Genomic DNA, 14,821 nt, shown 5'->3' on the forward strand with positions numbered 1-14,821 from the left:
AATGGTCCCCTTCTTCCACTGGTAGAGGGCATCCTGCCTCCCAAAGCTCCCAACACTGGAAACGGTGGCTTGCCCCGAAGGCACTGGAATCCTTTGCCCCACCGAGAATCCTAAGGTAGCCTGGCCTGGGGAGATCTCTTCCATTTCCTCCAGCAAGATCCGCAGGGACAAGTGGAAGTCCCAGCAGCAGCATAAACCCAGGCGACCAAAGGAGCACCGCCAAGGCCCCAGCGCCCCCCGCCCCCCAAAGGCTGGCTCAGGCAACCCTTGGTCTCCGGGTCCCGGCTGCCAGCCGCACGCGCGTAGCTTGAACAGATGTCTGTAAAACAGATAATTGAGAAACAGCGCCACGCGGACTTGGAAAATCATCTTGTCCTTGCAACCACAGCCCACAACACTAGGCCAGCACCTGCAGGCCAAACCTCCACAGGACGACTGCTTGCTCAAATACCAAGTGGAAAGAGAGCCCGGTGTGTCCTCCCGTACTATCCGAAATGGCTAGGACACGATGGAAATTCATCCTTCGTACGAAGAACCAGGAAATCCTCCACTTGGACGACAACAGACAGTCAAGTGATACTAACTCCAGAATTAAGGAGATGTCAGAATGAACTCATAAAGCATCGATCCTAAAAATAACTCTTACGAGTACACGGCGCCAGGGGGCGCCTGGGTGGCTCGGTCGCTGAAGCGCCTGCCTTCAGCTCAGGTCATGATCCCAGCGTCCTGGGTTCGAGCCCCGCATCGGGCTCCCTGCTTCTCCCTCTCCCTCTGTTTGCAGCTCATCCTCCCTGTGTTCTCACTCTCAGGCTTTCTGTCTCTCCCTCCCTCTCTCTCTCCCTCTCTCTCTCTCTCTCTCAAACCAATGTAACTCTTGTTTTAAAAATTACAAGTACATGTTCATACCAGGCTCTTTGTAGTAGCCAACAGCTCGAAACAACCCAGCGGCCCTTCACTGGATGACTGTTGCAACACCCCTGCAGTATACCTATACAGCCATACAAAGAAACAAATGTGGTTGGTTACACAGAATGACTTGGAGAAATCTCCAGGGAATTGTGCTGGGTGGGGGCGAAGAAGCCCATCTCCAAAGGCTACAGACCATAGGATTGCATGTAGAAAACATTCTTGAAATGACAAAATGATGTGAGGGGAGAACAGAGTGGAGCACCTGGGTACTCATTGGGTTGAGCGCCTGACTCTTGATCTCAGGGTTGTGGGTTCAGATCCTGCACTGGATTCTGTATCAGGCACAGAGGCTACGTTTAACAAAAAAAAAAAAAAAAAGGAGATCGGAAACATTTGTGGTTGCCAGAGGCCAGGGAAGATCGGGGACGGTGTCCAAGGGGTGGACGGGCAGGGCAGGGTGCGGGTGAGTAGAGCCAGGCCTTTCTCATGCCACTATCCTTGATTGGAAGTATACTTTTTTGCAATTCCTATTGGCCAAACCTTGTAAGATTAAAAAAGACCTCTCTTTGTGTCTCATGATTAAATTAGTAATATATTTTTAAAAATAAAATAGGTTATGCCTGTTTTGCTCAGCATATGAGCTACTGCCTTTCACTTAGATAGTTATCTTGGAGTCCCGGGATTTAGTACCACTTTGGGCTTTTTGCATGAACCATTCTTCTCCCTCTGCCTATGTCTCTGTCTGTGTTTACATGTCTTTATGAGTCTCATGAATAAATAAATAAAATATTCAAAATTTAAAAATAATAGTGGAATAGTATGTTACCCTTGATCTCAAGGGGTGAGTTTCTGCCCCTGGTTCAGAGTAAAGATGACTTAAAAGCAACTAAACATTTTTAAAAGGAGTTATCCTGGTGGCTTAGTGCTTGAGCGTCTGCCTTTGGCTCAGGATGTGATCTTGAGGTCCTGGATCATGTCCCGCATGAGTCTCTCCCAGGGTACGTGCTTCTACTTCAGCCTGTATCTCTGCCTCTCTCTGAATCTCTCATGAGTAAATAAATAGAATCTTTACAATAGACAATTGCAGAAAAAGTAAAATGACATAAAATCTTTAATAAAAAAGACTTTGGGTAGCTTTGGTTTGTCAGTGGTTGAGCATCTGCCTTTGTCTCAGGGCATGATGCCTGGGTTCCAGGATCAAGTCCCACATTCGGCTTCCTGCATGGAGCCTGCTTCTTCCTCTGTGTCTCTGCCTCTCTGTATTTGTGTCTCTTGAATAAATAAATTACTAAATCAATAAATAAACATATAAATACATAAATAAATTTTTTTCATAAATAAAAATTTTAAAGGACTTTTTGGAAGGGTGTCTTTGGGTCTCAGTGGGTGAAGCATTTTTGTTTTGCCTCGGTCATGATCTCATGGTTCTGGAATTGAGCTGCGCTTCAGGCTCTGCTGCTCAGAAGGGAGCCTGCCTCTCTCTTTCCTCCACTCATGTTCACTCTCTCTTCCTCTCTCTCTCTCTCTCAAATAAATCAATCTTTTTTAAAATAAAAGGCTTCTTGTATACTCCAATGCTGATGGACATTGTGTATCACCCTTTGGGTGATATAACACCTTGTCTAGTTCCCCAGCCTTACTGGTCAAGGGAGTACTTTACTTACAGAAGAGTTGCTAGTATCTCATAGATCTAGTACTCCTTGAAATACTTTGGCATCTATTTTTCTAAGCTTTAAAGTGGTGAGCAGAGCCCCAGGCCCAGGACACAAATGGGAGGTGGTGGGGATCCCTAACAGATTGGCAGTGAGTTCTAAATATACTTTCCCTTCCCAAATCTGCTTTGTGGGCTGCTGGGCTGGTCATGGTTAGAATCCTTTCTTGTGTTTTATCTCAGATGTTCATGCCCCATTTAAGTTATTTCCAAGTTCTCTTAGCCTGTCTTACTGTAAATCCAGAGATTGTACTGGAACTTTTTTAAAGGGAGCAAGTCCGGGCAACTGAATGGCTCAGTCAGTTAAGTATCTGACCTTGGCTCATGTGATGATCCCAGTCCTGAGATGGAGCCCCACATCAGGCTCCCTGCTCAGTGGAGAGTCTGCTTCTCCCTCTGCCCACCACTCTGCCAACCTGTGCTCTCTCTCTCTGCCAAATAAATAAACACAATCTTAAAAAAAATCAATAAATAAATGGAGCAACTCTTAATGTTAATTCACAGGGCAAGTAGCTGGGATCCTCCAAGCCACTAGGAGTCCCCAGTCATTTGCATGGTGCTCCCAAACTGCAGCCTGATATTGTGATAGCTCTTAGGGATTTTGCCAGTAGCTGATGACTGGTGGGACTCGAAACAGAAAAACAAGAAACAGTAGAGCTGGGCAGTGAAAGCCTAATGTGAACCATGACAAAGATTCATAGCTGGACCTCCATCAAGCTGACGAAAGCCCTCTGTGACCACTGGTGACTGTGTTGGCAATGAAGAGGAGTCACCCCCGCCAGAGCAAAATTTTTGAGAACCTCTGGGACAAGAAGCTCACATTCAGAGGATGCTATGTGTGGTCATGGCTCTGCACAACAGGGAGGAGGAGCAGCCTAAAGGGTGACCTGGTCCTTACCACAAAGATGGTAATAATGGGGACATTAATAAATATAGTTTCACCTGCTCTGGGAGACCAGAGAGGAGGTGCTTTGCCCTCCGCATGCTGAGGAATCCCTCCTGCAGCACAGTAGAGGTAGCAGCCAGGGCCCTGCTTGACTGGATGACTGTTCACACCCGCACCCCAAGATCCTTATGAAATCCCAGGGAGACCTGTTGCCCAGCAATGCATATCTATAGGCAGAACTGATGACAGAAGTCTTGTTCTCCTTTCTGCCAGGAGAAGATTCTAATGTCCACAATGCAAACATTCCTTAGACAGCTGTAAACTCTCAAAATTTTCTGGTACTGGGGCTCCTGAAACCAGATTTAATTATAAATGCCAATTGGTTATGCATTTAGTACATGATCAGCATATCTGGGTGGCTCTGTCAATTAAGCATCCCACTCTTCATATTGGGCTTATGGGATTGAGCCTGCAGTAAAAGTCCAGCTCTGCACTCAGTGGGGTGTCTGCTTAGCATTCTCTTCCTCTCCCTCTTCCCCTCCCCTGCCACCCCCATGCCTGTGCACTTTCTCCCTCTGTCTCTCAAATGAATAAATCTTTAAAAATGTGTAATGCTTGGGGAGCCTGGTTGGCTAAGTCAGTTAAGTGTCTGCCTTCGGCTCAGGTCATGATCCCAGGGTCTTGAATCCAGAGATTCAAGCATCGCATTGGGCTCCCTGCTCTGTAGGAAGCTTGCTTCTCCCTCTCCCTTGGCCTGCCACTCTGCCTACCTACGGTTTCTGTGTCCAATAAATAAATAAAATCTTAAAAAATGTGTAATATATGATCAGCTCTAGAGAAGAAATGTAATTACATTTCATTGAAAATTTTACATAGTAGGTAGAATATTGACATATATAAGGAGCAGACAGCACTAAAAATGACTATGACACTGACTTATGTATTTTGATTCTTGACCTTGAAAGCCAGTTCTCACCTCTACACCTATAAGGCTGCTCACTATAATCACCTATGACTCTGCCTGAGGAATTTTTCTCACCCTTGGAGCATGCTGGACATGACACAAGGCTGTCAGAAGTGCCGGAGGTTTACTGATCCTGAAAGTAGCTAGTACTTTATTAATAATGGTTAGATATTTGGTGGCTACATACTCCAGCTTCCTCGTCCCATCCTTGAGGTGGATGTGAAATATGTTCTACCCAGTCTCCCACAGTGCCCCCCTCCAAATAAACTACACTTGCCAAAATGGTAACTTGCTGGATCATCCCCCACTTTAATTAGCTGCCTTCCGTGCAAGTCTCATTTCCCCACATCCCACCAGTGCTACTTGGTATTTCCTTTTATTAAGATTTTATTTATTTATTTGTCAGAGAGAGCACAAGCAGGGGGAGGGGCAGGCAGTGGGAGAAGCAGGTTCCGTGCTGAGCAGGGAGCCCAATGCGGGGCTCAATCCCAGGACCATGAGATCATGACTTGAGCTGAAGGCAGATGCTTAAGTGACTGAGCCACCCAGGCATGCCTGATATTTCCTTTCAAGTAAGCTATTTGTACTGACAAGTTTGTCTCAGGGTCTGCCACACTTGGACACATTGTAAATTAAAAATGCATTTAATTTGGGACCCTGGGTGGCACAGTTGGTTGAGCATCCAACTCTTGGTTTCACTTTGGATAGTGATCTCTGGGTTGTGAGATCTCTCTCTCTAAAATAAATAAATGAATCTATGAAAATAAAGTAAAAATGCATTTAATTCAGAAACACTAATTCAAAAAGATATACATAGCCCTACTTTTATTGTAGCATTATCTACAATAGCCAAGATATGGAAGAAACTTAAGTGTCCATCAGTAGATGAATGCATAAAGATGTGAGATACACACATTTGAATATTAGCCACAAAAAAGAAGGAAATCTTGCTATTTGCAACAGCATGGATAGACCTACATGGTATCATACTAAGTGAAATAAGTCAGACAGAGAAAGATAAATGCCATATGAGTGGACTTATATGTTGAATCCGGAAAAAAGTGAACAAACAGAAACAGACTTAAAAGTACAAACAACAAATTGGTGGTTACCAGAGAGGAGGTAGGGGGAAGGATGGGCAAAATAGGTGAAGGGAATTAAGAGGTACAAACTGTCAGCTACAAATAAGTCACAGGGAGGAAAAGTATAACATAGGGTATATAGTCAAAAATACTGTAAGAACTATATGGTGACAGTATCTCTATCATCGTAAACATTGAGTAATGCATATAATTGTTGGATCACTATGTTGTACACCTGAAAATAATATAATATTGTATGTTAACTATTCTCAAAATTTTAAAAAATGCATTTAATTCACTCTGACACATGTCTGGTTGGAAGTAGATTTCCACACTCAAAGTTATTTTTCACCAATATTGGGTTTTTCAAAGATTTTATTTATTTATTTGAGCAAGAGAGAGCACGAGTGGGGGAGAGGTGCAGAGGGAGTGGGACAAGCAGACTCTGCCCTGAGTGTGGAGCCCAATGTGGGGCTGGATCTCACAACCCTGCAATCCTGACCTGTGCAGAAATCAAGAGTCTGATGCTCAACTGAGCCACCCAGGTACCTCTCACCAGTATTTGGACAATATACCATTCTTTCTTTCTTGTGCATTTCTGCTTGCCTCATTTTCTCCCCTTTTGTTATTCTCTTTTGAGGAAGTATATCAAGAATACAGAAATGTATAGAATATATAGGAAAATAGTGTATACTCATCTCCCAGCTAAGGGAATAGGACTTGAAACAGGGTGAACGATCTGTCCCTCATGTCAGCACCATCTGAATGTGGGATTTGCCATTCCCGCGTCTGTGTGACTGTCACGTAGAGCAAGCAGGGGCAAAACCCCAATGATTTTTTTTCATTTAAGAGATTTTATTTATTTATTCATGACAGAGAGAGAGAGAGAGGCAGAGACATAGGCAGAGGGAGAAGCAGGCTCCATGCAGGGAGCCCAATGCGGGACTGGATCCCGGGACTCCAGGATCACGCCCTGGGCCAAAGGCAAGAGCTAAACCACTGAGCCACCCAGGACTCAGCAGTTTTTTCAGCTTCTCCCAAGAGCGCCCCTCTCAATTCCAAACCCCTCAGACGCTGCCCTGTTAGTAAACCTCTAGGACGGTTGCAAGCCGCCACCAGTTTGTGGCCTCCGGGTAGCACAAAGGGAGGTCTGAAGTACATAGATCATGGAAACAAATAACAGACCAAACCAAAATAAGTGAAAGCACAGCTTCAATTTTAATGGTTTCATCAGGGGAAGGATTTGTTGATCCACATCATTTTCTGGGATTTCTTATAATCCCCAAGGATCATGCATGAGTAAGTCATGTGGCATTTTGGCAAAGGCCATCTCCACACGGTCATCATTTGTGTCAGTGTCCACAAGCCATTCCATCAGATCTTAATCATTTTTGTGCCTCCCCGGTTGCCTCCCCAGTAAAAAGCTCAGCATGTTTTTAGAGGCCAATATGGGTTTTAGGTATTCATCTGCCTTCTTCTTGGTGTTCTGTGTGGGCATGCTGGGACCCACTTCAGAGCGCCCTTTCTCCATGACCAGTTGGGACACCACAAACAGCTTTAGGAAGAAGCACAACTGGGAAAAAAAACTGTAAAAGTGGATGGAATCGAGAATGACCTATTGGAGAAATAACAAGTGCCCCAGAAGCCCCTCCGCACCTCCATCTACTTACACATGTGTGTGCATGTATCCAAACACACGGACATGCAAACACACATACACACACACACACACCAATTTAGTCAGATACTGCTTTGAGGTTGACATCTGCTGTGAAATGCCAGCTTTATCATTTATTTGATCCCCGCATATATGGGAAAATATTTCTGGAATCTCAATTTTATTCCATCTACAGGTTTCTCAATTCCTGTTTCAACTGCTAACCCTATAGAGTATGTTTCAATAGGCAGTATGACAAGCTCCCCCTTTGGATAATTCCTCACATTTTCTCTTCTAGTTCCAAATATATACTCAAAGTCCTGTTGTGATTTATGATGGGGATTACACTGAAATCAGAAATTTAGAGGAGAATTGGTATCATTTCAAAGCTTAGTCTTGCTTCCTTCTCCCTCCCCAAAATAATTTAAAATATTATTTTAATGTCCAAACATGAAGTACATAAGAAGGTTCATGTACATTTTCCCTGTTTTTTTTTATTTCATTATAGTTGTGTTTCACAGTGCTTGTGACTAATTTGAATTGGACATTGTATTTCTATTATATTTTCTAGTAGAAGTGTACACAAAATTTAAAGTTTTTATGTGTTTAACTTATATCAACTGACCTTTCCTGATCTATTTCCTGAGTGATGGCTTTGTTTTTTCTGAGGAAATCCCTTTAGAGAAAGGCAGTTTTGCTACTTTCTTTAGGTAACATAATACTGGACACTAATCATAGTTCTTCTCCCTTTTGTTGTCTTTTAGTCCTTGAACACAGTATCTGAGTGTCTTGACATGGTTCTATAGGGGGTGGCAGGAAAGTGGGGTGAGTGGGCCTTCCCTGCCTCTCAAGGAAAGGAGTGCGTACCTTTCATCAGTTCAACTGCATCAGGTGTTACATGAATAAGGATAATAACTTCCCGTCCTCTGGCACCTCTCACTGTTTTCAGCCCTTAACCAGCTGTAACGCAAGTGATAGTGTTAAGTATTCAGATCTTGCATGCGGGCACAAGGTTCTGAGAGTCATTGTGAGTCACCTCTGGGGCCTAGCCAATAAGGCCTGAGGGCTCAGGGAAGAAAAATATAAGGTAAGGATCTTCCCCTCTCATCCCCGTCCTCTTCCAGACCATCCTCTACAGAAACCTAAGTAGTCTGTGAGGTAAGCCATCCAATATAATGTAATGTGGTTTTGTGCCATTACCACACTAACCCACCTGGTGAACCCCAATCCAACTATCCAGAAGGGGAGAGGTTATAGGACTCTCTCATTTGTTCACACTGGCCCAGAGATGCTCTGTAGAGAAGTGAGGAGGGGCACAGCCCCTAGATATTGGCTTTCTCACTTCTAGTCCCAGGTCTGTGTAGCCTTGAGCAAGTGCCTTAATTTCTCTTCTGAGTCAAGGATTGAGAACACAATAAGTACCTGCCCCCAGAAATAGCACTGCATCAGATTCAAAAAATACTGCACAAAATGGGGGAGGGCAGTCTGGGGGAATGCAGTGAGGTATTAGGAGTATGGAGTTCGTGGTCCGGTATCGGGGTGAGTGCAGTCTTCAAACACAATTGGTCATTAGCCTCACAGATAGCCCTGGTCCTCCAGACCTTAAACAGATTTTTCAGCACCTAGTTCCCCAGCCTTAGATCTTTTCCTCTTTGAAATCCTTTTTCTCTTTAACTAATGGTTCTTGTCTGATGTGGGGAATAAGGGAGATAAAACCATCTCATAGGACTATGCTGGAAACAAAGTATGTGTGGCAGGGGTGGCAGGAGGAAGCGCCCCTTGCGGGGGGCATAGAATCAACTGAATTTCATCAACTTTTTCAGGTTTACTCCATTGTGTTCTTTTTGTGAAGCCATTTGTGGTGTTAGCCAGACATGGAGAAAGAAAACTCTGAATTCAAACCCAGCCCATCTACAACCAGTGATGAAAAAAATGAGAAGACAAGTGGACGCTCAAAGCAAACCGTGCCCACCAAGAACGTGTTGCACTTTTTACTGGAGAGGCAGCTGGGGAGGCACCAGAGTGATGTGGATCTGTCTAGGTGGCTGTGGATGCTGACATAGCCACACCAGGGTGGAGGTGGCCCTTGCTAAAAAAAAAAAGCATGGGTCTTACCTGCTTATGCTTACCCCAATTTTTGAAAATGCAAAAAAAAAATTGATTTAAAATAACAAAACAACTTCCTTGTTTCAGCTACTACAACAAAAGCTGCATTTTCACTCTATTTGGTTTGGTATGTTTTTATTGCCCAAACAGCATTTTTAGGTTAGTAATATGGGACAGGGGATTTCACCACGGTAACCTGGAACACAGGAGCTCTCATAGCCTGCAAGGCGGTGAGGTCACAGTGCAGGTCACATTTCTTCCACCCTTAACCTGAAACAAAATCAAGGGGGCAGTGATGCAGAATTGGGGACCCCCGGGAACCGAGACCCCTCTCCTAAGCATTTGAGGAGACACCCGCTGTTTCTCGCTGGAAAACCTGGCTGCTACCCTGGTGAAAGTTTAAGAATGGGCCTCCCGCAGCGTAGGAAGTTTAGGATATCCATATTTTTTATTCTGAGCCTCATGAGGATACCATTTAGAAACTACAGCGTTATGTTTTTGTTGGCTCTATTTCATATAAAAAAATCAGAGTAGGGCAGCCTGGGTGGCTGAGCGGTTTAGCACCGTCTTCGGCCCAGGTTGTGATCCTGGACACTCGGGTTCGAGTCCCACATCGGGCTCCCTGCATGGAACCTACTTCTCTCTCTGCCTGTGTCTCTGCCTCTCTCTCTCTGCGTGTCTCTCATGAATAAATAAAATATTTTTAAAAAATCAGAGTACATGGCATTTTAATATGGGAACGTGGCACCTTCAGGGCCTCCTGAAGGGTAATGGCCCTTCTCTGGCCTGGTGGGGTGAAGCCAGGTGGGCGGTGGCTGGCAGTGGAGAACATACCGGACTGAGGGCCCCAGCTCCTTTCAGCAAGACAGGGGCACAAGAGAAAGTCGCCCCCCCGCCCCCCCTCCAGGAGGCTGCAGGGCGTGAGGATGCCTGGGGGAACAGGGTGCGGGATGGAGGACCTACAGGGCATGGGGAAGCAGCCAGCCCGGGGTGGGGGGCAGCCCGGGGACCCAAGCGGGAGTAGAGCCGGGAGCAGCGCAGCCACGGGCATGCCTATCCTGGGTGGTGGGGGCCACCGCCTGTCCCCTGCCTCCTCCTTCACCGCTGTCAGTCGGGGATGGGGATGGTCCCCCCACCACTTCCCTTCCCGCCTGCCAGCACCTCAGGGTACCAGCTCCTCCCTGTCCGTCACTTAATTGGGACAACTCCGGCCCTTTGCATCCCATCCTCTGGTCCCCGTGCCTGACCACTCGTAGTCTGACCAGGCCTCCGGGATCCCTGGAAGGGCGCCTTTTTGCCCCGGGTCCCGCACCGCTCATAGCAAACGGAGGTGCCACAGACCTGGACGCTTGGGCCGAGTGTCACTGTCATCACCTGGAGCAACGGGATGAGCCGCGCTGGGGGCCATCGCAACGTGCCTTCTGGTGCTGGGCAGCATGGAGCACGGAAGCGTGCACGCAGGTCCCCGCCCTGGGGCAGCCGCTGGCACCGCCTACCACGCATCTCCCGGAGTGCCTGATCCTCAGTGGAGGCCTACCGGAGGCAGTGACACACGCGGTGGCAACTCTTGACTGTAAACCCACTGAAGGCCACGCTCATGGGGCAGAGGCCAGGGCAGGAGGCTTGGAAGTTAGAGAGACCTCCTTACAGAGCTTCCACTGTGTGCTGATTGTACTAGAGGAACATCCCTCCCGCACAAAGTTACTGGGGGAATGCATTTCAGTGTCCCTGTGGAGGGCTCACTTTGTGTCTCCATAAATTAGAAGCACAAATACGACATTCAAAAGGGCAGGGGCTGGCAGAGACAGAAAGAGACAGACAGGGAGAGGGCGATGGAAAGGAGGGAAGGAAAAGGAAATTGACCCCAGAAGTCAATCCTGGGTCCTTTGCATGGGCTCGTCACATCCACAGCTATCCTCCCTTGAGAGACTCCGACTTTTAGTTTGTTTAGTGTTTCAGACCCTCTTCCAAGAAGAGTCCTCTATGGGGTTTGACAGTAACCCTGTCCAGTGTCTGGAGAATCACTGCCAAACATCCAGGGAAGACACTACATCACTCCAAAAGGCTCTGGAAGAGGGAACATAATGACCACCCCTCCTCTGTCTTCTTGGGGTTGGAGAAAGGAACAGGAACAAGATGTGAAAACGAAACTGGGGAGGGGTGGGCCACCTCTCTTTCGATCTTCTCAAATGGCTGCCCTCTGCCCCTTCCCTCCACCCCAAGTTAGAGCTAGCTGGAAGAAAAGAGGAGGAAGAGGCTCCCTGAAGTCTGTAAAGATGCCCATGCACTGAGTGTTACCAGAGACCCTATAGGAGAAGGGTACGTGGACACACTGCCTGTGCATCATGGATATGTTTATAACTGTAAGAAATCTTTCTTTTTAAAAAGATTGTATTTATTTGTATTTATTTATTCATGAGAGGCAGAGGCAGACACACAGGCAGAGGGAGAAGCAGACTCCCTGCAAGGAGCCAGATGCAGGACTCGATCCTAGATCCTGGAATCACACCCTGAGCAGAAGGCAGACACTCAACCGCTGAGCCACCCAGGCATGTCTGTAAGGAATATTTCTAAAAAAGACATACATCTGGGGGTGCCTAGTAGGCTCAGTCAGTTAAGAGGCCGACTTTTGGTTTGGCCATGGGTCAAGATCTAGAGAGGGAAGGTTGGGAGATCCAGACTGGCCTTGAGCTGAGTGCTGGGTGCAAAGCCTGTTTGAAATTCTCTCCCTCTCTCTCTGTTCCTCCCCACCCTCTGCCACACTCATGAGAGCTCTCTCTCAAAAATAAAGAAACAAGTAATTTTTTGAAAAGGAAAACATACAACTGTCTAGGAACAAAAGTTCTATTAGCATCAAGTACAGACTCTAAGATGATACCTTCTTTGAAAGCAAAATTGCCATAAAAAGCACTTTGTTCCTTTGGTTATTCTCTTCTCTAATAAGTTGAGTACAGGTCAATGTGAGGCAGGCCATCAATCAATCAAACAAACAAACAAACATAGGCGATACACTTTTGCCTGCTCGTTTTCCTGGACATAGAACAGTTACACAAATCTTTCAAACCTGTGTCTCTTTTCCCTGAAATAATTCAATTATTATTCATGAAATCATGAAATTACATTTACTGTCATAACATTTTAGAATTGTTGAAATCTTAGAATATATTTCCTCTTAACGCCACATGTTATGCATAAAAAGCTGAGACTTAAGTAAGGCATTAAGACTTGGAGTGGTCGGTCCATGGTCTGTTGCTCAAATACCCAGATGGAAGCCCTCGGTCCTATTGCCTAGAACTCTAAACTTTGTTTCTCCACAGGATTGCAATGGGCATTTTAAGTCTACACAACTTGATCGCAAGTGGTTTTTTTGTAGAATAGAGATTAGAAATACATTGTGAACCACATCATGGCAGGTGATGCCCACGGCCATGAATGGGCACAGGGCGCCTCGAGCACTGGCCTTGGGTGGCCTCGGATGCAGTCCTGTGGGTGGCAGCACTTAAGGGCAAGTGGAACCGTAAAAGCTCCAGTCTTACAAGCACAGTGAACAACTAAGGCCATCTCAAGCTGGTTCTGCTGGAGCTCAACTTCTTGTCAACCACAGGGACCCAACTGACCAAACAGCAGTTCATTCTGGCTGGTAACATTTTGGAGATTGGGGCTCAGTGGAGCATCCTGTGCAAGGACGTCCCCTCCTTTCAGCACTACATGACCCAGCTCAAATGCTACTATTTCAACTGTGAGGAGCAACTCTCCGAGTCAGCCGACATGCACCAGCTCTCAGGCCTCGACTTCCTCTTCCTGCTGTCCCAGAACCGGGTGGCTGAGTTCCACACAAGAGTTGGAGCAGCTGCCTGCCAAGGACATGCAGACCAAGGTATATACATCAAGCGTCCTGTGTCCCTGCAGCAATACGTGATGGAGAGAAGCTATCACAGGGTTTTCTTGGCCAAAGGCAACATTCCTGCTGAGAGCTATACCTTCTTCACTGACATCCTGCTTGACACTCTGATGAGATTGCTGGGTGCATCGAGGAGGCCTATGAGCAAATGCTTTTCACTGAGGCCACCCAGATCCTCTTCTTTAACACACCCAAAAAGAAGGCAGACTGCACGAAGAAGCGAGGGTGGGTTCTGGGCCTTAGCAACTACTACAGCTTTGTCAGCCAGCAGCAGAAGCCAGAAGGTACCACCATCCCCTCCACAGAACTGGCTACACAGGTCATTGAGTATGCCTGGCAGCTAGAGATGGTCTGAGCCCACCAGGCACCCAGGTGAGGCAGGGCTTGCGGTCTTTAAAGCAGTGGCAGTGCAGGGCTTCCTCCAATAAAGGTGGAGAGCCATTCTCTCTTCTAGACCTTTGTTTCCCCTGGTGGAATGGTGGGGAGACAAGTTCCTTATCTCTGAAGAAGTTAGACATTTGGGGGCCCTCTTGGGTCTGAGATAAACCCTCTGTTGGGTCAGCTTCTGTCCAGTGGCCACTGCTCAAGTTCTCAAATGGCTGCCCGTTGCTGGGGCTCAGATGCAGAAGAACACATTTTCAGGTAGAGGGACTGTTGGAGCCAGCCATGAATGCACAATACAGGAGGACCAGGGCAAGGCACATGTTTTTCAGCAAAGGGGGTGAAGCATCACAATTTTAAAAAATGTTTGCAATTAAACTGGCATTTTTTTAAGGTTTTATTTATTTATTCACGAGAGACACAGAGAGAGAGAGAGAGGCAGAGACACAGGCAGAGGGAGAAGCAGGCTCCATGCAGAGATCCAGATGTGGGACTCTATCCCAGGACTCCAGGATCATGCCCTGGGCCTAAGGCAGGAGCTTAACTGCTGAATCACATAGGTGTCCCTTAAACCGGTATGTTAAATGAAAAAAAAAACAAAACTCCTCATTGTGATAGCTGTGAATCAAAAATTAAAATATTGGGAATAAAATTCCATCTACAGTAATGGTAGGAATACAATCAGCTACAAACCACATATAAAGGAATAATGCAGAGCTCCGACTAGTCTTTTCAGATATTATGCAATGTGCAGATTTCATTAGACTAAAGAAGGGGGCACCTGGTTGGCTCAGTTGGAGGAGCCTGCAACTCTTGATCTCCGGGTTGTGTTTGAGCCCCATGTTAGGTATAGAGATGACTTAGATAAATAAAAAACACTTTGAAAAAAAAAAGAAGGAGAGAAAGCATGAAGACAGGCAGGAAGATGGTAGGTCAGAGAGCCCAAAAAGTTCTAGCTCCAACAAAAGGGAATAAAATCAGAGGTGGGAACCACTTAAGAACTACCTTTTTAACTACCAGTGACCTTCCCTTTGTTCATACTCTACACCCATCCCCTCCCCACCCAAACCTGTTACTAAACAATATCAGGCTGAGTTAGGGTTGCTGTGATTCAAATTAAGTAGTAAGCGGAAGTTTAAATAAAGGAGATAGTGGATTGATGTTATTAGAAAAAAAAAAGTAAGAAACAAAGAAATAAGAAGAGCAAGATAACACAACAAAATA

At 46.1% G+C, this 14,821-nt stretch overlaps 1 protein-coding gene, 1 long non-coding RNA gene and 1 pseudogene across 3 annotated transcripts; 2 read left to right on the top strand and 1 right to left on the bottom strand.

Annotated features, from left to right (window-relative positions):
* Positions 1-6,747: 6,747 nt before the first annotated feature.
* Positions 6,748-8,220, bottom strand: LOC144307803 (uncharacterized). The gene is made up of 2 exons (XR_013374512.1): positions 8,077-8,220; positions 6,748-7,138 (listed from the first exon to the last, which is right to left on the bottom strand). It is a non-coding gene; the product is annotated as an uncharacterized LOC144307803 (long non-coding RNA).
* Positions 8,221-8,230: 10 nt separating this feature from the next.
* On the top strand, positions 8,231-9,433 carry LOC144307802 (embryonic testis differentiation protein homolog B-like). 2 transcript variants are annotated; one of them, XM_077887818.1, is made up of 2 exons: positions 8,231-8,367; positions 9,033-9,433. In XM_077887818.1, exon 2 carries the CDS (start codon positions 9,084-9,086, stop codon positions 9,270-9,272), a length of 189 nt encoding a protein of 62 aa, XP_077743944.1. In that variant the 5' UTR covers positions 8,231-8,367; positions 9,033-9,083; the 3' UTR covers positions 9,273-9,433. The 2 variants fall into 2 exon arrangements, with proteins under 2 accessions (XP_077743944.1, XP_077743945.1); XM_077887819.1 differs by having other exon boundaries at positions 8,257-8,296.
* Positions 9,434-12,747: 3,314 nt separating this feature from the next.
* LOC144308222 (26S proteasome non-ATPase regulatory subunit 8 pseudogene) lies at positions 12,748-13,571 on the top strand (annotated as a pseudogene).
* Positions 13,572-14,821: the final 1,250 nt, after the last annotated feature.

Source organism: Canis aureus, chromosome X (assembly GCF_053574225.1).
Source record: "Canis aureus isolate CA01 chromosome X, VMU_Caureus_v.1.0, whole genome shotgun sequence".
Taxonomy (NCBI): Eukaryota; Metazoa; Chordata; class Mammalia; order Carnivora; family Canidae; genus Canis; species Canis aureus.

What these genes read in the sequence shown, in the direction of transcription:
- LOC144307802 (XM_077887818.1), top strand. Translation starts at nt 9,084, where the DNA reads ATGGAGAAAGAAAACTCTGAATTCAAACCCAGCCCATCTACAACCAGT.